Source organism: Toxorhynchites rutilus, chromosome 2 (assembly GCF_029784135.1).
Source record: "Toxorhynchites rutilus septentrionalis strain SRP chromosome 2, ASM2978413v1, whole genome shotgun sequence".
Lineage (NCBI taxonomy): Eukaryota > Metazoa > Arthropoda > Insecta > Diptera > Culicidae > Toxorhynchites > Toxorhynchites rutilus.
In genome coordinates, this window is record NC_073745.1 from 189,335,932 (window position 1) to 189,357,944 (window position 22,013).

Consider the following 22,013-nt stretch of genomic DNA (forward strand, 5'->3'; position numbering starts at 1 on the left):
AACCCGAGTGTGAACCCGTGAAACATCTCAGTGCGAATGCAACCTAGTAAGAATTTAGGTTGAAACTGAGTCAATAAAAAAACGTTTTAACAGCAGTTAGGTTGGAACTGAACAAAAACGAATTCGCTATAAGACAAATATCTACCAAATGAAAACATTTCTTCATAACTGACATCTCTGCTCGTATCGCAAAACGTCTTATTTGACAGCAACTTTTCGCCCCAAACTTGGCGTTTCAACCGGAAATATTTTTTCGTTTAGTTGGCTTCACCTTGGGTTAGTTGTTTTCGCTCTCACAAGCCTTCATTCTCTTTTCCGGCAGTCAAGAAGAAACAAGCATTTTTCTCGTTGCGTTAAAAGTTACGATTTAGAGTCGTAAACCGTGGTAAAATCTAATCGCTACCCGGTCGTGGTTTAGAAAAGTAGTTCCGCGAGTGTGTAATGAATCATTTGTATTCAACGCTAGGATCCAATTCGTTTGCTAGTTGAGGTAATTTTTCTTTTTTGCTGAGTGATTTCTGGGCGAGTCCCATTGTGCGAAATTCAAGATGGCTGTCGCTTGGTCGTTTGTGGCTCAGTGTTGCTCAACTGGATGTATTTTGTAGATTGAGATGCTTTTGAAAAGTATTCATTTCATGTGAGACATTTTTTATCCGGATGTGTTACATGTTTATATGATTAGCCGGCGATTTTTTTTTATCAAATGTTTGAGTAAATAGAAGGGGACAGTAACTCATTTTTGACATGTCTTTCAAAATATATGAGCATATTGAGGAATAAAAGCGATCGTTGCATTGGGTTAAATTGATGATAATTTCTTACACATTTCGAATGAATATTTTACGGTTCTATTCTTGAGTCGTAATATATCACAAGATTACAATCGAGGCATTTGTCTGATGACTTTTTGATATATAGGATACTGTGATGATTTCTATCATTCTTCTAATCGGAATATTTTTATCCACGTATTTTTCTCTGCAGATGATTAAAAAATGAATGAGGGTGATTCAGCGGGAGGGCAAAGTGGTCGCAACCTAGCCCTTCCTGCTGGGACTGACCGCAGAACATCAACCATCAACAGTACAGGCCATGTAAGTTTTGCGTAATAATCATGTCATATGTTTACTCACCTTATGCTGCCCTCCAGCTGCCCGTTGGGCCTGTACTTCCTTCATCACCAATGTCCCGTATGCCTGCCGATGAGAGACAGCAGCAGTTTCAGCATCTTCATCAAATGCAGAGCACTGAAAGACTTTTGAACAAGCCAGTTCAACAACAGCAACATTTTCCTAATACAGTAAATTTGGTTCCAGCAAGCGTTGTAAACGCCGTTTCCCTCACCGGCTGCAATCAGCAGCAGTTAGGAGTGTCAGCAAATAACGGAAACAGCACTCTGGTTAGTGTCGTGAGCAATGTGAACAATGAATCGAAGAATATACCTGCCATCGGTGTCCCAGTGGCTAGTGGAGTACGAACGCAAAATACCGCAATTAACGCAAGCGGAAGTAGTAGTGCAAGTGGTGTTGTAGTTCCGAAACTACCCGTTAGTACGGTTGGAGCTTATAGTGGTAACACGAGTGCAAGTAACATTAATGCAAGTCTGGGGAACTTATACGTGCAGACAGCAAGTGGTGGAGTAACAGGTGCCAGAGTAGTTGGGGCAGGTGGAACTATTGGAACGGTTCCCGTTTCACCAACCGCCCGGAAGCGAATTAAACTTGAAAACCCTATCATTGAAGTGGAACATGATATATCCGCCTTGAAGAAACTGATCCTGGAACACAAATATATGAGATTACGTTGTATTAAAGAAAAGTAAGTAGAATGTAGAATTTTAAAAAAATGTTTTTGAAGTGACTTAATTTTTTAAAAAAAAACTGAGGACGATGGACCGACATTTCGAAAAATCGAACTGATTTCTGTCTAAAACAGTTGTTGGATTTAATTATTCGTACAATTTTGAAAAAAGAATCGATTTTAGTTGAAAGGCATACTAGCTTCTTGAAGACAATTTTTGCAATTGATTCGGTGAAAATGCGCTACACCCAGGTTTTTTTTTACGCTGGGGATACGTACCTCGTAAAAACCGCGTTAACCCATTATTGCCCAGGTGTACAAGAACTTGATCCAAATGGCATGAAACTTTCTAGTCCATCTAGGTTTGTCCTGAAACGGGGGGGAAACGCAATATTTTGATTTGGAGTTCTTTGGAAGTTGAGATATCTGACGTATGAAATTCCATACGCTGAGCCGATATCAAAAATGGAAATCATTTGAATATCGAACAAAACGGTTTTATTTCATAAAATTCAACTTCAACCATTTTCATGGTTTATTAGCACTTTCGAGTACTGCCGTTCTACGTATAATTGTCCCACGGTTCATAGGGATTGCATAGAACATAGTACAGGCAAACCTGTTTTTGTGCGGAGGATAGGGACCGCATAAAAAAATCGTGCAAAACTTCACCAGCAGCTTTAAAAAACCGTGCAGAACTTCACCAGCAGCTTCAAAAAATCGTGTTCGGCACAGATTTTGAAAAAAAAACTTTTTTTGTGCGGTAGATAGGGACCGCATAAAAAAAGTTTCCCCCAAGGAAATAACTCAAATCCACGCCATTCACCGTTCAATTTCTTTTTGTTTCCCTGCTTTGCGATGGGACACTTTGTCTTTTTGGTTGCGCGTGGCTGTTTTGTGCTTTTAGTTGCATGTCGAAACGTGTTGCTGTTAGAAATCATGTCATACAAAAACTTAGAAAAACTTAGAGCGTTTGATGAGAGGAGGGGAATGATTTCAGAAGCGGATAATTGAGACGCAAATATGCTTTTTTCGCACTGAAATGCACAAAAATCATCGAAAAAAACTAAATGAACGATAACTTCGTCGAACATGCTTCTTTTCATACACCGCACAAAAACAGGTTTTACTGTACAGTATAACAGAACGTAGAACGGCAGTGTATCGGATTTAGTATCGCTGAGTATGGTACCGGAAAAAGCATTCCGAAGGGTGCAAACCCACATCACACTTCAAGTAAATATACGTCGTACATCGAAATTTAATGAAATGATTTATTCCGTCAAACTTCATATGACTTCGAGTGTTTAGGCTTGATCTGCGATCCTTGCTGGATTTATGTCACTCATCCGAATTTATGTTCATTTATTTTTTCAGTGTCTGACTCTCCGCATCTTGCTGCTGCTTGAGGAGCATTCTTGTGATTGGCCTCGTTCAATGATGCTCTCGACATTCACTTGTTTGCCAAAACCGGAAGGGCCGTCCTCCGAGTCACTATCTCTAGCGTCCACATCGCTGTCTCCATCGCTTGGGGGCACGATGACAAAGTCAATATCATTTGTTGACACTAGATTTTCGAAAGCGTCTTCGTCCAAATCAATCAGATAATTGAACAGCTTCTCCGGATTATCGGGAATATTCTTAAATTGTCATGTGGTATCACTTAAAAGGCGCTTAACACTTTAGCTTCATCAACGGAAGTAAAAATTTAAGTGTTGCTCGCTTCCGAAAACCCGTACTTTTTTCTGCAATTTCGTTGGTTACTGGTAGCTATAGTTCAGTTTTCCACACGAATGAGGTCATATGCTGTCGCTAGTAGATTCCCTTTTGAGTTGTACACTTTACTGCTGATGCACGTGCAGTACCACTGTTGGACCGTCCAGAGCTAAATAGGCAGGGAAAGACAATCACCTGAAAATTCTCTCCTTTGGCGCTTGCGTCACTTTGCGAGATTACGTCAGAGGCACGATAAAACATGTAATATGGATTGGGCGATCTCGGATCGATTCTTAGAAGATCGATCTTTTTCATTCTGATTTTCGATTTTTTGGATCGATCTTTTGTACTTGAGAAAATCGTTTTTTTTTGCTTTTGATCTTTTAGATCTTAGAAAAACTTTTTGCGGATTTGTATACATCGATTTTTTATCTCATCAAATACCACCTAATATTATTTTTAAACATAATGTCAACATTCGGATCGCTTCTTCTATGATTTACATCTCTACAATTGCTGCCAGAGACAGAACTAGTGGCAGCTACTGAGGGGATGAACTGTAGCCAGCTGCACATAGGATCACTGAACCTGATGTTTACATCAATTGGAGGCGAAATTTTGTTTTCTAGAACTGGCGCCAAAATCAAGAATCGGCGTCGGAGTATCGAATTTCCATTCTCTTGCTTGCTAATTTCGACTTCTTTTCCATATATAAAAAAGTTACTTGCAGTTTCCTTTCCCAACATATAGCAAACCCGTTTGCAGAATATGCCGAACGTATCTAATTCCTCTTCTTTTAATAATTAATGCATTCAAAGCTTAGCACGAGTGTGTATAACAATCATGAAACAGATGAGTGAATTGAGGCTTGAGTACTATATTTCAACAGATTTTTCAAATTTTGAATGGTACTGAATGTTGAAATGGATGGTACATATGAAATAGATTGCAGTGTAACTGTGACAAAAATCAGACTGCTTGCAAAATACCTACTTTGAGGACAGTAGGTATTTTGCAAGCAGTCTGATTTTTGTCACAGTTACAAAAGTCAACAAATTGAATTTTTTGTTCCAGACTGAAAAATGTAAATTCACGATGCTACCTTGAATAGATGAAAGATTTTTATCTAACTAATCTCACTAATATCTACGTTGTTTCAGTGATTGTGTCACATTTACCCGAGACCCACTCACCCGAATGACAGTTACCCGAATGTAACAAATATCCGAAAGCGACAGCTACCCGAATGTAACATTTACCCGAATGCAACAATTACCCGAATGTAACATTTACCCGAATGTAAAATGTACCCTAATGCGACAGTTACCCTAATGTAACAATTACACGAATGTAACAATTACCCGAATGTAACAACTACCCGAAAGCGACACTTACCCAAAAGAAAGATATATTCAAATAATACACAAATTTTACTATATTTGTATTTCTATTTGTATATTTGATTCTGATCAATGTTATATAAAGATCATATTTGTCTCATACTTTCATTTCCATTCAAACAATATTTTTCTTAAACTTAAAGAGCAATACGGAAAGGAAAGAAGACAGCATGTTAATTGTGCCTACACTAATTTCTAAAAATGACAGCGAAGTCTTCAACAGTCCTCATTACAATTTCTCAGTTTACTTCGTAACTTTCTAACAGCAGATTCGACAAAACTCATAAACTGATTTGTCGGAATTTTTCCTTCTTCATTCGGGTACACATCCCATTCGGGTAAATGTCGCATTCGGGTAAATGTTTAATCGGGTAAATGTCCCTTCGGGTATATGTTGCGTTCGGGTATTTGTTACATTCGGGTGAATGTCATTCGGGTATGCGTTACATTCATGTAAATGTACTTCGGGTAAACGTGTTTCGGATGAATAGAATTCTGGTGAATGGAACACAACCGTTTCAATATCCATTCTACTGAATTTGAAGAACATTTAAAAACAGCAATGATCCCTATGCTGGAAAGGCAGCAGGATAAACTATAAAAACAATGGATGGCAAAGGCAGATAATTTTTAAGGATATTTGTTGCAGTTTTATCGTGGAGCTGATCAAGCAAATGAGAAAAGGATTTAATTTTAATAATCCGACGCTCAAGGCTGTTATTTCTAACGATCTCACTATGCAACACTCCTCGACATACGTTGAGCGACTTTCTTCTGAATATAAACAAAACAAGAACAAGCTTCGAAATCGGCTTAGCAACGACACGATGAACACAATTTTAAGATCAAAAGATTTGATAGAACATAAGTGGCGGCAGATCGAAAATGTAATTGAGTGATACTATGCATTCTAAATTTAGAAGCATCATCAAACACACCAGTGATTCGAGGCTTGCAAATGTTATTGCACATTTACAGCAAATGTAGTACAGGTCGGACTCGATTATATGTGATTCGATCATATATAATTTTGGACTCGATTATATGTGATTCGATTATATATAATTTTGGACTTGATTATATGTGATTCGATTATATATAATTTTGGACTCGATTATATGTGATTCAATTATATATAATTTTAGACTCGATTATATGTGATTCGATTATATATAATTTTGGACTCGATTATATACAGTTTAATTTTTTTATATATATTTCAAATATGACTTATGTCACGAAAAAAATATTACCTTTCAACGTTAAGGTGAAGTTGAGATGGCTTTTATATGTAGAGTGGGGTCAAAATTCGTGATTTTCGTGATTTTTGAAGATTTGGCTTGATTTTCACCATGAATTGTCTATATCGAAATTGCAGCGAAAATAACAAATTGTAGAGCAAGATTTAATTCAATTGATAGAAACAATCAAGCTCAATATGAATTTTAAGGATAAATATAACAATACAAATTAAAAATTAATAACTTTAAAGTTATTTACTTCCAAAATATTATTTAAATCCACTAATTTAAATGTTTCATCTAATCATATCATATCATCATATCTTGTACTAAATTTTCTTTTCTTTATAATGGAAGTAACGGAAGACGATCTGTAGCGTACTTTTTAGTTTAGCGCCAGTTTGAGGCAACGGAGTCCGAAACAAACAAAAAGTTCTACAACTCTGTCATTGTTGAAATTCGAAAATATGCACAAAAGGATTTTTTTAATCAAATGTCATCCTCTACCACTTCCCGAATGAATTCGGTTTTTTCTATATAGGAAAAGTATGTTATGACTTTAAAGGGATAAACAAAAAAAAATCTTTATATTCAAGAAACGAAAAATATATGCATAAAAACGATTGAAACAATTTCTTTTTCCCCCTCGATTATATACAGCAGGGAAGGCCATACGCAGTCTACCCGTCGCCCGCGTAGGTATTTCTAGGCGCCCGCCTGCTGGTCTAGGATAGAGTTTCTGCATAACATTGTTTTAAATATCGACGAATATAGTCATAAATAGAACAACAGTGATGAGTGGGAATTTAGGATATTCTAAAATTAGATATCAATGGCTCTAATAATGCATGCCTTTATCTTTATAATTCAACATATTCAAACGTATTTCAATGATTTGGATGTATTTCTCAAGTATGCTCTCGAGAAGAATTATAGAAAATTTTACCCATGATGTGCCCGATAACGGCTTTTTATTTGCGAATGCGAAACTTGAAGACACTGCATGTTTGCATGAAGCGAATAAAGGATTATATTTCAGAAGAAATAAACACATTTTTACATAAAAATAATGAACTATGAATAAATGTTCCGTTTCGAATCGATATCCTTTAATAGAGTATCCAGTATTCTACAAGGAATCAACAGGGTTTTCTTCTGGTAAGGTTTCAACTACTTAAGAGCAGATCAGAGTTACTTTTTTTATCCCACCTATTTATTTTATTAGGCTCATTTAGCAGTTCAGTTGTAACAAAGCTGAATTTATCGTGTATATTTTTCTTATGATGTGTATTACACATTAGCCATTTTTAGGCGTAAGAGTATTCCTATCCTATCGATACATCACTTACACTTATCTATTACACAGTAGTCATTTAGGCGTAAGAGTATTCCAATTCTATCGATACACAACATATGTCGTTTTTTTCGGCGTGAGAATATTCCTCTTGTTCGAATGTTCACAGTTGGACATAGCGGGACTGTTGTTATGAGGTTTCCGTTGTTATTAATAGTTCCAATTACCGATGCAGCAGTCCGTAATGTGATGATTGTTGCGTGGATGTAGTAGCTAGAATAACACACAAAGATGGTCAGTTGACGGCCCTAAGTTATAAGCTCATGATTGTTCGCTTAGTAGCGGACACGCAACCAATTAGGCTACGAAGACCCCCATCAGAGTTACTTAATTGCAACCGTTTTAGACCCGAGGATCAAGTCAGAGTTCTTGAAACGTAAAAAGCCTCGCTGGCAATGTTATTGGAGTACATAAAATATCTTGTAAATGAAATAAAAGAGACGAAACTGGTTCAAATCTTATACACGAAACTCACGACACACCTTCTGGGACTGTTTCAACGAAGTGGCAAATGAAAATAATAGTTAGCGTCGCGTACAGGAAAAAAATCCTTTTTTAACCAAATCGACGAAATGTGAAGGCATTTTGAATCGATCTCAATCACGATCCTTACATTTGGTGGTCATTGAATTCTAAGCAGTCAATCGAGGGCATTGCTAGAGTTTATTATTCAGCTCCATGCGGTAGTATTACGCGGAGACTGTTCTCTGAAGTTGATATCCTTGACGTTCATCACAATTTACCACTGGGTAATTTTGAGTACTGTTCATCAAATAATGTTATGAGTAAATATCAATTTAGTTTAAAAAAAAATCTGACATTTCAGTAACTAAACCTTATTTTTAATCATGGATAAATTATTTTGCCATGCTATGCTAGTTAACCAGTACGCTATTTGTGTTGTGAGAAATTGTTGATTTTTATCCAATATCCGGTATACGCCCGGATATTTGTTTCATCTCTAGTATCAATGTTTATTTTATAGTTTCTATGTTTGACCTACTTTATCTCCAAATGGAAAATTCCTCTGAATTTTGTTCTTGGAACATGTTTAAAATAACGTTGAAGTTAAAAAAAATGCCATAATAATACCAAGTGACAGACCGCCCAAACATATTAGGTTGGATGCATGCGTATTGCATACGGGAAATTGTTGTAAATTGTGATGCAAAACAATCCGTACATTGTTTTTCACAAGTTCCTTTTTATTAAACATTATTTTTTTAATTTTTTTAATAAATTCAAGTAAAAGTAACACGAATCGATAAACATATTTCCTGAAATGTTTCAATCAGCTAAATTCGCCGATCGTCGTCACTGTTTACGTTTGTGAAATGTCCATTGAATATAAATTCAACCATGCATCGATATGCATCGGAAGTTTCCAGAACTAAATTAATTTAACTTTATTGAATAATTCCGTTAGATTGAGATCCAAAATGGAAACTGGACGTGAAACATTTATTTTAATAAGTGCAAATGTTCAAAAAAGTGTGAGCTTTATTTCTTTCCGTTTCAGGGCAGTTTTCACAAAACATTGAGAAAAGCTACCTCATGCTATTCCATTTTACGGTATTTTCTTGTTTGAAAACTTCCTAGAAACATTTTTTTCGAGATAATTTATTCTCCAAAAACTATTTCTGTACTGTTTATTTTTAATTTAAAGACATCTTAAAAAGTTACGTTACATAGGAGTTGCTTTATATCGAGGTTGCCTTATATCGAAGTATGACTGTATTGTTAGCTGGCACGAAAAGCACGATAAGAACGATTTTCGTAATCGGTCGCAATACAAGGATTTCTGTGGGAGAAGCATAACAAAATTATCTTCAAAATGGCAACAAGTTTTCGAACAAATCAGTACAAATTTGACTCAAATGATTTTAAATAAAGCCTTCAGTTTGATTGATGGCAATGATTGTTAATCTTATCAAATTGTGATACGAGATATGCAGAGTCTCTGAAATCTAAATAAAAAACAATGAAGAATTGGTTATAGACAATATTTTATTCATTTGAACTTCTTTCAACAAACGACATGACGAATTCAACATACTATGCTTCCATGATGACATTATACAAACTTCTGAAAGTTTTTCAAATTCATTCTGAATTTGAATTACTTTTCGTCGGATGACTTCCGAGGCATTTGTCTGATCAAAGCACATTTTACATACACTATATTATGTAAACCGTAGAGAAAATGAAACATATTTTTAATCTTTATTCTTTTTATATATATTTTTCGGTACTTTCAGGTACTCCGAACATGTAGCAGAACTTTTTTTTCTTCAATCGTGCGGTACTATGATGGACTATCCTGTATGGAGGAAGAAGCCACATACTCCAGCATTTTTAAACTTTATGCGCACATATAAGCTAGAACCATTATCGTCAAATCTGGAGGAAGCAGGGGAGATATTAAAACAACAGGTACACTTATTTGAATCAAGGTTATGTTACGCCTAAAGTTTCCTTTGATTCATGCGTTTTTTTTCAATTTCAGCAATCGAATCGATCGCTGTCACTTACAACCAATTCAACAAGTTTGCCACAAGGAGCTGAAATCAAGATTCCAGGCGTTGGTGCGACTCCTGTAGCCGTATCGACGCAACTACCGGCCGCAGTGGCTCAACTGAGTCAACAGGGTAATTTCCTCTTAACATTTATTCATTTGTTGTTTTGTATTTTTTGATTTTGGTTTTCAATTCTGTAAATTTCCAAAATTGTTTGGTTTGATTGTGAAAATATTACAGTCACCGTACAATAACTGCATATACACACCTCTTTGTTTGCATACAACTACATTCAAAATCGAGAAATTTCATTGATCGTATCCATTTGTTAATCCTGTAAATATCATCTCATCACCATCAGCTCTATTCTCATGATTGGCTTATTCGTTCGAATTAAATTTTTTGCTCCGGAATTGAAGGATAGCTTACAAGATAAACCCTAACTCAATGAGTTTCCCGACACGGATTACGATGATTTTACACGATGTCTTCACGATCATCTGTGAAGAATCATCGCTCGATTTGGTTACTTGAGATACGCCTTTGCGTTTTTTTCCCATGTTTTATTCTATTTTCTCTCTGGCTTCTGTCTTTCTTCCCTTCGTATATTTGTAGGTCATATACCCGGAAGACCTCAGGGGGGTCGTCACGGGATGGTCTTTGGCCAGATTAGCGTAGCATCTGTGGTAGGAAGCTCCTCTGTACCTCTGGTGCCAGGTTCGCACCGTTCCACAAACAAACAAAAAAATGAAGAAATGTTTTGCTTTTATGGTTTTATTTCGAGTTTTTATTAGCTTTTCCGATTAGGTACATTTTGTGTTCCATAATAAATACGCTTTCCATGGTGAATGTTGTAAGCGAATGGCGCTCATTGAGTTCTTATAAATCGCTTTAATTTTCGTTGTGCATTCATTATATCATGAAAAAAAATTATATTGTACTGTATTATGCCTTGATATTTTCTTCATGTTAGCAACACTTGTGGACCTTGGTTGATAACACCGTACCACGATATCCATGTGATTAATTTAAATTAAACAGACAAAATTGTAAACGAATCAAAATCAACTCGTGTCATCTTTTGTTGCATGAGATCAAATATTTGATTTCATTTCCACTACAATTTATTTTATGTGTTTTTTGTTTGAGTTATAATAGACATGAAGATTACTTGTAATCGCGAACAAAAAACAACTTTTCGTTCCAATTTCCCATTATTCTAGTTAGCTTAGTATTAGAATATTAGTTTCGCAAGGTTAGAGTTGGTAATTTTCGAATATATGTATGTTTGTGTCCGTCTCGAAAATTGCAATTAATTTTTGTTTCGTATTTATTTCCTAAGGTGGCACTCCGATTATACCCGATCCAATCGGTATCGGGGCAACCACAATTGTCGAACGGAAGAAGCAAGTCCTAGGCATACCCACAACAGCCACGGCTTCCTCTACCATTCGAATTCCTGTCCTGGAACTGGATTCTACCAGTACATCTGGGACGAACAGTAATTCCACTTCCGCTTGTGGGAACAATGGAACATCGAGCCATCAGCAAAACGGTGAAGCACCATCCAATACCGCGAGTAGTAGTGGTGGCAATGGCCAGGATATATACACGAATCGAGCCAAACAGGAGGTGTATGTGATGCAAAGGATACAGGAACTCCAGAAAGAAGGTTTATGGAGCGAAAAGCGACTTCCCAAAGCGCAAGAGCCCCAGCGGCCAAAGGCACATTGGGATTATCTTTTGGAGGAGATGGTATGGCTGGCAGCTGATTTTGCTCAGGAGCGCAAATGGAAGAAAGCTGCGGCGAAGAAGTGCGCTCGAATGGTCCAAAAACATTTCCAGGATAAAGCGATGGCCGCTCAGCGAGCTGAAAAAGCACAAGAACTTCAGCTCAAACGAATTGCGGCTTTTGTTGCGAAAGAGATCAAAATTTTTTGGGGGAATGTCGAAAAGTTGGTTGAGTACAAACAACAAACCAAACTGGATGAAAAACGCAAGAAAGCTCTCGATCAACAACTTAGCTTCATTGTAGATCAAACAGAGAAATATTCCCAACAATTGGTGGAGGGTATGAACAAAACTCCAGCGTTGGCAGATCGTAATACGAGCAAAGCAAACAGTCTAAACTCCAGCCGAATATCTTCACCGCTCCCGAAAAATGTTTCCGACGAGGAATTTCATCCAGATACCGAGAATTCTGACGACGACGAAGAAACCATCGCCAAGGCTGAAGCAGAAGCCACGGGAACGAATGAAGAGGTGGCGGCTTTGCAGCGGGAGTCAGAAATGGATCTTGATGACTTCCTCAAAAATCTCCCTAAAGATTATCTCGAGAATAGAGACAAGATTTTGCTATCGGTAAGGAATACTGGGTGAAGTTTGGGGAGTATTATGACAATTCTAATGCTATTATTTTCAGGAGCATGGAGATAGTGGGAAGGAGAGCGAGGAAAATGATAAAGATTTCACAGCTGATGAAGACAGCACCGACGATGAGGATACCATTATGGAACAGGAAAAACAGGAAAAGGACAACGATCATCGTAAAGAGATCGACGAGTTGAATGTGAGTTCTATTTGTGACAAAAAATTATATGTTCTAATAATTTTGTTTTTGGTAAAACAGGCGGAAAATGAAATGAGTATCGAAGAACTTATGAAAAAATATGGACATCCGCCCAAAACTGAAGAAAAAATGGAAGTGGATTCAGATGACAGTCAAAGTGACGTCGAGGACGAGTCCAAACTGTCGAGTTCTGAGCAGAACTCAGAGGAAGAGCAAAACTCGTCGTCATCGGATGAAAATGTGGAACAACAGGACCTAAATGAGGGAGAGGATATCGGCCTCAAGCTTCTTTTGGACGATGAGATGGCTAAAAAAAGCCAGAGTGAGAAGGACGAGATGCTTAATGATGCGGCTGCCATTGCTGAAAGTATCCAACCGAAGGGAAATACGCTTTCTTCGACCAGTGTTGTCACGCCAATCCCGTTCTTATTGAAGCACACTCTACGAGAGTACCAGCATATAGGGCTCGATTGGTTAGTGACTATGCACGACCGTAAACTGAATGGGATCCTAGCGGACGAGATGGGCTTGGGAAAAACAATTCAAACCATTTCGTTGCTAGCGCACTTGGCTTGCATGAAGGCTAACTGGGGACCGCACCTAATTATTGTTCCATCTTCTGTAATGCTCAACTGGGAAATGGAATTCAAGAAGTGGTGTCCAGGTTTCAAAATTCTCACATACTATGGCTCCCAAAAAGAGCGAAAACTGAAACGGACAGGATGGACGAAAGTGAATGCATTCCATGTGTGTATAACATCGTACAAGCTAGTGATACAGGACCATCAAAGTTTCAGGCGAAAAAAGTGGAAGTATCTCATTCTGGATGAGGCACAGAATATAAAGAACTTCAAGTCACAGCGCTGGCAGTTACTGTTAAATTTCCAAACCGAACAGTGAGTATTATTAATTTCCTAATGGTTTTTTTTTATCTTGTAATTTTTTTTATAAATGATGAACACTTACACAGTATCTGATTAATTTTGAGAATCTGTTTTAGAAACTCAGGATTATTTTCCAGATGACAATCGAGGCATTTGTCTGATGTAATATTATCAGCAATTCAATGAAAAAGATCTAGATCTAAAATGGCTCTTATTTTGCTTAAACCCCGTATTTGAATATTTGTTTCTTCTAGAAGAAGATAAGATACGAATTTTTGACGTAAGATCACGTCTAACAGGAATATGTGGGATGTGAAATGAAAATCTAAAAACTGAACATGTAAGAAATATTGAAAGATTTTTTTGATATATCGCAAAGATGTTTGCATCAATTGATTGGAAGTATTTCTACGCATTTATCACAACAAGGAAAATTATATAATTTTTAGACAAACAATTGAATAATTGTAAAATGTCAAGGTGCTTCTGTTGCGGAGAGGTGAGCGTCCCACCTATCATGCCGGGGGGTTCGGATTCGATTCTCGTTTTGTCCTGGGGTTTTTTTTGTCGAAGAAAATTGCTTTAACCGAGTTTTTGTGTGTGATGGTTCCGGTGACAACACCGATAATGTTCCATGAAAAACGCTAAGACGTAGGTTTACATACCGTTAGGTGAAGAGTGTTCGTGTATGTTTAATCAGGGTGTCGACTACCTGGAAACCCTTGAAAATCAGGGAATATCAGAGAATTCATAAAATGTCAGAGAATATCAGGAAATTTCGTCACCAATCTGGAAAAAATGCAATTCCGACGATTATAATTTTGATTACTGCAGTAATCAGAAGACAATGATGCGAAAAAAAAATTATTGGACTGTAGGTTTTTCAGTATGTAGTTTGGTTTTGTCAGTAGGTGAAGTTAGTCCTTCAGAAGGCTTCTACATTCGCGCTGTTTCTGCTGGCAGTTGGCAGATATGTATGCGTAAGCGGATACATTTTTCTGGCATTCTTTCCCAACTGTTAACTGAATCGAAAATATGGATTTTTGGCAATTTTCATAGCCAATTTTCAAGTCGTCATTATCGTTTGTTTCGACGAGTCTTTGAACAAGTCTATAAAGAGGTTGCAAATAGATCTGAATGTCAGATTTTGAGATGAAGATGAGTAGGGAAGTCTGGACTTTCAAAATGGAAAAGAAAAACTTTTGAATTTAGGTGCAATCCACAATATTTCACATGGTGCGACAAATGATGGATGGATACAAAAAACTCGTCAACATTTTATGATAGATAAATCCTGCAGTTTCGTCTGGTATGCGAAAGGATGTTACTGGTTTCCGACATTGATTCCGAACAAAAATTGGCTGGAAAACGATTCGAGAAGCTTTTGACTGTGACACTGAAAAGGTTGTGCTATGCGACAAGTTTATGATGATGGAGATCAATACAAATGTCGATCTCGAAATTCTCGTTCTCTTTATCTAGCAGACAAGGAAAGTTGAAGAAAAGAAGGTTTTGCAGTCTCGTGAAATTGATCCGACAGACCTTCGAAAATTTCATCATTTAAGCTGAGAAAATGTTTTAAAAACTATAAGTACAGAACTAATAGAAAATTTGATTGCTGGTATCCATCTGGATTTTTTTCTGAAAAATTACTGGAAAATCAGGGAATATCAGGGATTTTTTTTTGAGTTTTGAGTCGTGTAGTGTCTGCTCAAAATAGATTGTCACAGGATCTAACGGGACAATATAGTTTCGAGATAGAAATAGCGAAGAGTTGATAGAGAGCGGTCGAATATACGCTGTGTTGCAGTGCGAAGAATAAACGTTATTGCTATTTTAAGTTTTCCTTATGTTTCTGTTTACTACAGCAGTGTATGTCAAGAACAAAGGTACATCACGTTCATTGGCAATACGGATACGAAAACTTCGGCATATAGCCAGCTTGTGTATTGTTCTCGCGAGAACAATAAAAATCATGAATTGAAAAATCTTCAGGCGATTCAATAAAACCACGCATACTATCGGTCCTCAAAACATCAAAACATTCCACTAAAGAGATTTTTTAAAAAGTTTGATGCTTTCTATAGTAATACCCGAAATAAAAATCGATTTTTTAATAATTTTTTGCTGGAGAGCGAAAGCTTGTGTGAATTTAGGGGTGTGTTCGGTTTTTTTAGTGACTTGTTTCGATCGTTTAGTTAGTTTTTGTGAATTCCATAATCACAGATTGATCGATTTGTTTTCAAATATAGTCTTTAAACTAGTTCCCTCACATCTAACATTGGAAAATGCTGATTAGAAGATACTCAATGGAGTGTCTAAGATTGATGTAACGATCATTCGCATAGATAATTTTGTCATATTAACAATTATACCACTATGCACATAAAACAGAACAAAGAAAACACGACAGTGGACTTTGGACACTTTGCACCAAACGATAGACCCTAGAACAGTGATTGCTTTGAAATGGACAGGCGTGAATACCTGCAATGAAGCAGAATCAAATACATATTGAAAGAATAATTTTAAAACTATCAAATTTATTTTAAAAATATTAAATTAATTTTTCGAACAAAAATTAAAATGAAAATAATTTATTGGACTTCAATTAACATATTTAAAAAAAACTCCGGAAATGCTCTCTGCTCTCATGGATTCGCTTACATGATCTGCTTCAGTAACTGCTTCGTTTTGGTATCTCATCTGTGAGAAATGAATAATAATGTTAAAAATTTGCAAATCATATTACTCTGGAATAAATACTCACGACATATTTCATCAGTACTATAGGGAATCCAGTAGGTCCAACTATGGACAGGAGATTCGCCTTGGAGGCTCGCAAATACTCAAAAAAAACGCAAGATAAAATATATTAATAAAGTTATGAACAGAAAAACAAAACAATCAAATATAGTATAAAGCATGATTCAAGAAAATTATTATCATCAAACGGGTTATTGTAAATATACCATGAAATATATAAAAAATGGCATCAAACATCGCAACATTAATTAATGTAAAGTTCAACAATACACAGAAAACGATAACAGAACAAATAATAAAAAAACTACAATGAAAACAAAAACGAAAATAAATCAACTAAAACCACAATGTAGAACTCTAAGTAAAAAACATAATAAAAGCAGAGGCTACAAAAAAACATCACTACAACTAATCAATCAAAATCAACAAAGGAAAAATCTAAAACCACAATACAGAAATCTGAATAAAAAACCACAACAAAATACAGAAATATATTAAAACTGAATGCAACAAACGAACAAAAATAAAGACTACAATAACAACTCACAACAATAACCAAAAACCATAACATAAAATTGATTCCGCTATCTCGCCTATCATTAATAGTAAGGATTCAAAACGACAACGATTGAGAAAACTTACCCCTTTTGTCGCTTTCAGTCGTTGATTTTCCTGCCGCAGTTTGATATTCTCTGCTTGCGCCTTCCGAAGATCTCTCTCAAACTTCATTCTCTGGAACACCGCCATCTCCATCTCCGTTGCATCCAATGGCTCCCAGTCGAACAAATCCTCGTCATCATCAACGAGAATTACTTCACTGGGAACCAGAGGTGGAGGCGTTTCATCTTCAATCATTCGCTCGTTCCACTGCTGCATCTGGTTTGGCTTTAAAATTGGCTGCAAAAAAGAGTTTTGTTAGTATCATACAACACACTCAGAAATAATTTTTGTTACCTTGATGACGGAGCGTTTTCCATTCGATTCTCCATGCACTCCGGGTTCCCGGTTGGCCAAAGAGCGTTTTGGGACTAACGACCCGGTGGGAATCTTGGACGTGAATGCCGCTCGCTGCATATTGAATGGTGATGGGATTTATACTTGCTTCAATCTTCAAAGTATAAACCTCAGTGAGAAAACGTATTGCACAAACAAAAAGCTTGCTTAGATCGAATTAGTAATTAGGAAATGAAATCGGGTCTTCATTGTTTTTTCGTCACCATGACATTGTATGTTATGTCATGTGCAAGATGATTTTGTTGTGATTCTGGTGATGGTATGTAAATTAAGTTAATTATTAACTAGTTTCAAGCTTTAAATATAATTTCTTGCAGCTTTATTGAGTATGGTAGAATTCATCATCTTCAATGGAAAATTGAAATGAACACAGCAAGAATCATCTTTATGGAAACTGCCGAACCTAGTGAATCCATTTTTGTGGGTGTGTTGCAAAATGCTTGCACAGTTTTCGGAAGAATTACCTCAAAATGGCATTCAACCTTATCGCTCGGAATAAAGCATTGTCGACCAAGAAGGAATCTATGAAATGGAAGAGCCAAAGAGACGTTTCTCTTGGTGAATATTTCTAGTGTAAAATAACAGTTGAGAACTAGTAACCATAAGGTGTTCAATAAGTGTTATTTTGAAGAGCCGCGATTCTTTGCTTGGACCAATTGTTTGTTGTTCTGGTTAGCTTTTGTACGTCAAACCGGCGAAGATGTTAATTCGCGACATGATGATTATGTCGCGCGTGCTCTGGTGTTCAATCCGGAAACCGAATTGCTCTTCCGATAGTGTTCCGATACGTTCCACATACGTTAACGACTGTTTACAATCGTCTCCAAAACCTTTTTGTAAAGCGGCAATATGTCTATCGATCTGGCTTCGTTGATTTCGGTAGTTTTGGTATAGGAATCACCCCCGTCTTCTTCCATGCTTCTGGGAACATACCATGCTGAAGAAACCCGTTCACTATAAGACGTGGTTGGTTCGCAATTACAATCAATGAATCAATCATCACTCCCTTCGTAACATTGTCTACGCCAGCGCAATCTTTTAGAGATGTAATTGTTTGCTTTAGCTTCCACATACTGATTGGTTCAGTAATTCATATTCTTATTTCTTATGGTTTTCTTATGGCTTCCAATGAAAACTTTCGTATCTTTGAAAAAATAGTAGTTAATAGTTGAAATGTAGATCCTAGTGGAACTTTTGCCTCCTTAACGTAGGTATTGCTCGCGTTATTTTTATTAGCAGTCCTTAGTTGAGAATATTACGCCGAAAAAAAACGTCTTGAATGCAGTGGCGTCTTGTGAGTAAATTGACTAGTTGTGCACCTACACGGTGACCCAAAACTTTTATTCAAAACTGCAAAATGGGGGTTGATTAGTGCTCGAATTTCAAGCATTTCTGAGTCTTATTCTAAATTTGAGCTATTTTTCATAGTCGTGCGTAATTTATATATGTTGTATATAAATTCAATACAACATTGCATACGTTTAGGCGCGCAATGGAATATGATAGGATGTTTCTCAAATATTACAGTGTTGATTTCGGGGACAAATTATTTTTTTGATTAAATTTCTTCTAGTGTTTCAGTAGTGAAATTATTTGTTCTGTGCGATGGGCAAATCGGTCAATTATGTTTGCCAAAAATACTTTATAGTTGGAGCTCGAGAAGCATTGTGTTTATAATAGCCATAAGTATAAATCTTTAAACTATAAAGTTCCCTCACATCTAGCATTGGAAAATGCTGATTTGGAGATACTCAATGGAGTGCCTAAGATTGATGTAACGACCATTCGCACAGATAATTTTGTCATATTAACAATTATACCACTATGCATATAAAACAGAACAAAGAAAACACGAAAGTGGACTTTGGACACGCGTGAATACCTGCAATGAAGCAGAATCAAACACATATTAAAAAATAATTTTAAAACTATCAAATTTATTTTAAAAATATTAAATTAATTTTTCGAACAAAAATTAAAATGAAAATAATTTATTGGACTTCAATTAACATATTTAAAAAAATCTCCGGAAATGCTCTCTGCTCTCATGGATTCGCTTGCATGATCTGCTTCAGTAACTGCTTCGTTCTGGTATCTCATCTGTGAGAAATGAATAATAATGTTAAAAATTTGCAAATCATATTACTCTGGAATAAATACTCACATCATATTTCATCAGTACTATAGGGAATCCAGTAGGTCCAACTATGGACAGGAGATTCGCCTTGGAGGCTCGCAAATACTCAAAAAAACGCAAGAAAAAATATATTAATAAAGTTATCAACGAAAAAAAAACAAAACAATCAAATATAGTATAAAGCATGATTCAAGAAAATTATTATCATCAAACGGGTTATTGTAAATATACCATGAAATATATAAAAAATGGCATCAAACATCGCAACATTAAATAATGTAAAGTTCAACAATACACAGAAAACGATAACAGAACAAATAATAAAAAAAAAACTACAATGAAAACAAAAACGAAAATAAATCAACTAAAACCACAATGTAGAACTCTAAGTAAAATACATAATAAAAGCAGAGGCTACAAAAAAAAAAACATCACTACAACTAATCAATCAAAATCAACAAAGGAAAAATCTAAAACCACAATACAGAAATCTGAATAAAAAACCACAACAAAATACAGAAATATATTAAAACTGAATGCAACAAACGAACAAAAATAAAGACTACAATAACAACTCACAACAATAACCAAAAACCATAACATAAAATTGATTCCGCTATCTCGCCTATCATTAATAGTAAGGATTCAAAACGACAACGATTGAGAAAACTTACCCCTTTTGTTGCTTTCAGTCGTTGATTTTCCTGCCGCAGTTTGATATTCTCTGCTTGCGCCTTCCGAAGATCTCTCTCAATCTTCATTCTCTGGAACACCGCCATCTCCATCTCCGTTGCATCCAATGGCTCCCAGTCGAACAAATCCTCGTCATCATCAACGAGAATTACTTCACTGGGAACCAGAGGTGGAGGCGTTTCATCTTCAATCATTCGCTCGTTCCACTGCTGCATCTGGTTTGGCTTTAAAATTGGCTGCAAAAAAGAGTTTTGTTAGTATCATACAACACACTCAGAAATAATTTTTGTTACCTTGATGACGGAGCGTTTTCCATTCGATTCTCCATGCACTCCGGGTTCCCGGTTGGCCAAAGAGCGTTTTGGGACTAACGACCCGGTGGGAATCTTGGACGTGAATGCCGCTCGCTGCATATTGAATGGTGATGGGATTTATACTTGCTTCAATCTTCAAAGTATAAACCTCAGTGAGGAAACGTATTGCACAAACAAAAAGCTTGCTTAGATCGAATTAGTAATTAGGAAATGAAATCGGGTCTTCATTGTGTTTTCGTCACCATGACATTGTATGTTATGTCATGTGCAAGATGATTTTGTTGTGATTCTGGTGATGGTATGTAAATTAAGTTAATTATTAACTAGTTTCAAGCTTTAAATATAATTTCTTGCAGCTTTATTGAGTATGGTAGAATTCATCTTCTTCAATGGAAAATTGAAATGAACACAGCAAGAATCATCTTTATGGAAACTGCCGAACCTAGTGAATCCATTTTTGTGGGTGTGTTGCAAAATGCTTGCACAGTTTTCGGAAGAATTACCTCAAAATGGCATTCAACCTTATCGCTCGGAATAAAGCATTGTCGACCAAGAAGGAATCTATGAAATGGAAGAGCCAAAGAGACGTTTCTCTTGGTGAATATTTCTAGTGTAAAATAACAGTTGCGAACTAGTAACCATAAGGTGTTCAATAAGTGTTATTTTGAAGAGCCGCGATTCTTTGCTTGGACCAATTGTTTGTTGTTCTGGTTAGCTTTAGTATGTCAAACCGGCGAAGATGTACAATCAATGAATCAATCATCACTCCCTTCGTAACATTGTCTACGTCAGCGCAATCTTTTAGAGATGTAACTGTTTGCTTTAGCTTCCACATACTGATTGGTTCAGTAATTCATATTCTTACCTCTTATGGTTTTCTTATGGCTTCCAATGAAAACTTTCGCATCTTTGAAAAAATAGTAGTTAATAGTTGAAATGTAGATCCTAGTGGAACTTTTGCCTCCTTAACGTAGGTATTGCTCGCGTTATTTTTATTAGCAGTCCTTAGTTGAGAATATTACGCCGAAAAAACACGTCTTGAATGCAGTGGCGTCTTGTGAGTAAATTGACTAGTTGTGCACCTACACGGTGACCCAAAACTTTTATTCAAAACTGCAAAATGGGGGTTGATTAGTGCTCGAATTTCAAGCATTTCTGAGTCTTTTTCTAAATTTGAGCTATTTTTCATAGTCGTGCGTAATTTATATATGTTGTATATAAATTCAATACAACATTGCATACGTTTAGGCGCGCAATGGAATATGATAGGATGTTTCTCAAATATTACAGTGTTGATTTCGGGGACAAATTATTTTTTTGATTAAATTTCTTCTAGTGTTTCAGTAGTGAAATTATTTGTTCTGTGCGATGGGCAAATCGGTCAATTATGTTTTCCAAAAAATACTTTAAAGTTGGAGCTCGAAAAGCATTGTGTTTATAATAGCCATAAGTATAAATCTTTAAACTATAAAGTTCCCTAACATCTAGCATTGGAAAATGCTGATTTGGAGATACTCAATGGAGTGCCTAAGATTGATGTAACGACCATTCGCACAGATAATTTTGTCATATTAACAATTATAACACTATGCATATAAAACAGAACAAA

General features: G+C 36.2%; 3 protein-coding genes and 1 non-coding gene across 9 annotated transcripts in view; 2 read left to right on the top strand and 2 right to left on the bottom strand.

Annotated features, from left to right (window-relative positions):
- Positions 1 to 306: 306 nt before the first annotated feature.
- The window catches only part of LOC129771638 (helicase domino), a 79,577-nt gene continuing 57,870 nt past the window's right edge, over positions 307 to 22,013 (top strand). For all 3 annotated transcript variants that reach the window (XM_055775499.1, XM_055775500.1, XM_055775501.1), the window contains exons 1-8: positions 307 to 490; positions 985 to 1,094; positions 1,151 to 1,818; positions 9,770 to 9,944; positions 10,018 to 10,159; positions 11,370 to 12,388; positions 12,450 to 12,596; positions 12,657 to 13,492. In XM_055775499.1, the coding sequence (XP_055631474.1) occupies positions 996 to 1,094; positions 1,151 to 1,818; positions 9,770 to 9,944; positions 10,018 to 10,159; positions 11,370 to 12,388; positions 12,450 to 12,596; positions 12,657 to 13,492 (3,086 nt within the window). In that variant the 5' untranslated portion in view covers positions 307 to 490; positions 985 to 995. The remainder of the gene's footprint in view (positions 491 to 984; positions 1,095 to 1,150; positions 1,819 to 9,769; positions 9,945 to 10,017; positions 10,160 to 11,369; positions 12,389 to 12,449; positions 12,597 to 12,656; positions 13,493 to 22,013) is intronic.
- LOC129772429 (small nucleolar RNA Me28S-Am2589) lies at positions 13,542 to 13,648 on the top strand. Its single transcript, XR_008742624.1, has one exon. It is a non-coding gene; the product is annotated as a small nucleolar RNA Me28S-Am2589 (small nucleolar RNA).
- Positions 16,651 to 17,845, bottom strand: LOC129771643 (uncharacterized). 2 transcript variants are annotated; one of them, XM_055775512.1, is made up of 3 exons: positions 17,725 to 17,845; positions 17,201 to 17,354; positions 16,651 to 17,143 (listed from the first exon to the last, which is right to left on the bottom strand). In XM_055775512.1, exons 2-3 carry the CDS (start codon positions 17,318 to 17,320, stop codon positions 16,790 to 16,792), a joined length of 474 nt encoding a protein of 157 aa, XP_055631487.1. In that variant the 5' UTR covers positions 17,321 to 17,354; positions 17,725 to 17,845; the 3' UTR covers positions 16,651 to 16,789. The 2 variants fall into 2 exon arrangements, with proteins under 2 accessions (XP_055631487.1, XP_055631488.1); XM_055775513.1 differs by having other exon boundaries at positions 17,201 to 17,402; positions 17,664 to 17,837.
- Positions 19,666 to 21,110, bottom strand: LOC129771641 (uncharacterized). Of its 3 annotated transcripts, none has more exons than XM_055775508.1 (3): positions 20,908 to 21,110; positions 20,384 to 20,589; positions 19,666 to 20,326 (listed from the first exon to the last, which is right to left on the bottom strand). In XM_055775508.1, the coding sequence occupies exons 2-3, from the start codon at positions 20,501 to 20,503 to the stop codon at positions 19,973 to 19,975; spliced, it is 474 nt and encodes a 157-aa protein (XP_055631483.1). In that variant the 5' UTR covers positions 20,504 to 20,589; positions 20,908 to 21,110; the 3' UTR covers positions 19,666 to 19,972. The 3 variants fall into 3 exon arrangements, with proteins under 3 accessions (XP_055631483.1, XP_055631481.1, XP_055631482.1); XM_055775506.1 differs by having other exon boundaries at positions 20,384 to 20,537; positions 20,908 to 21,109; XM_055775507.1 differs by having other exon boundaries at positions 20,384 to 21,109.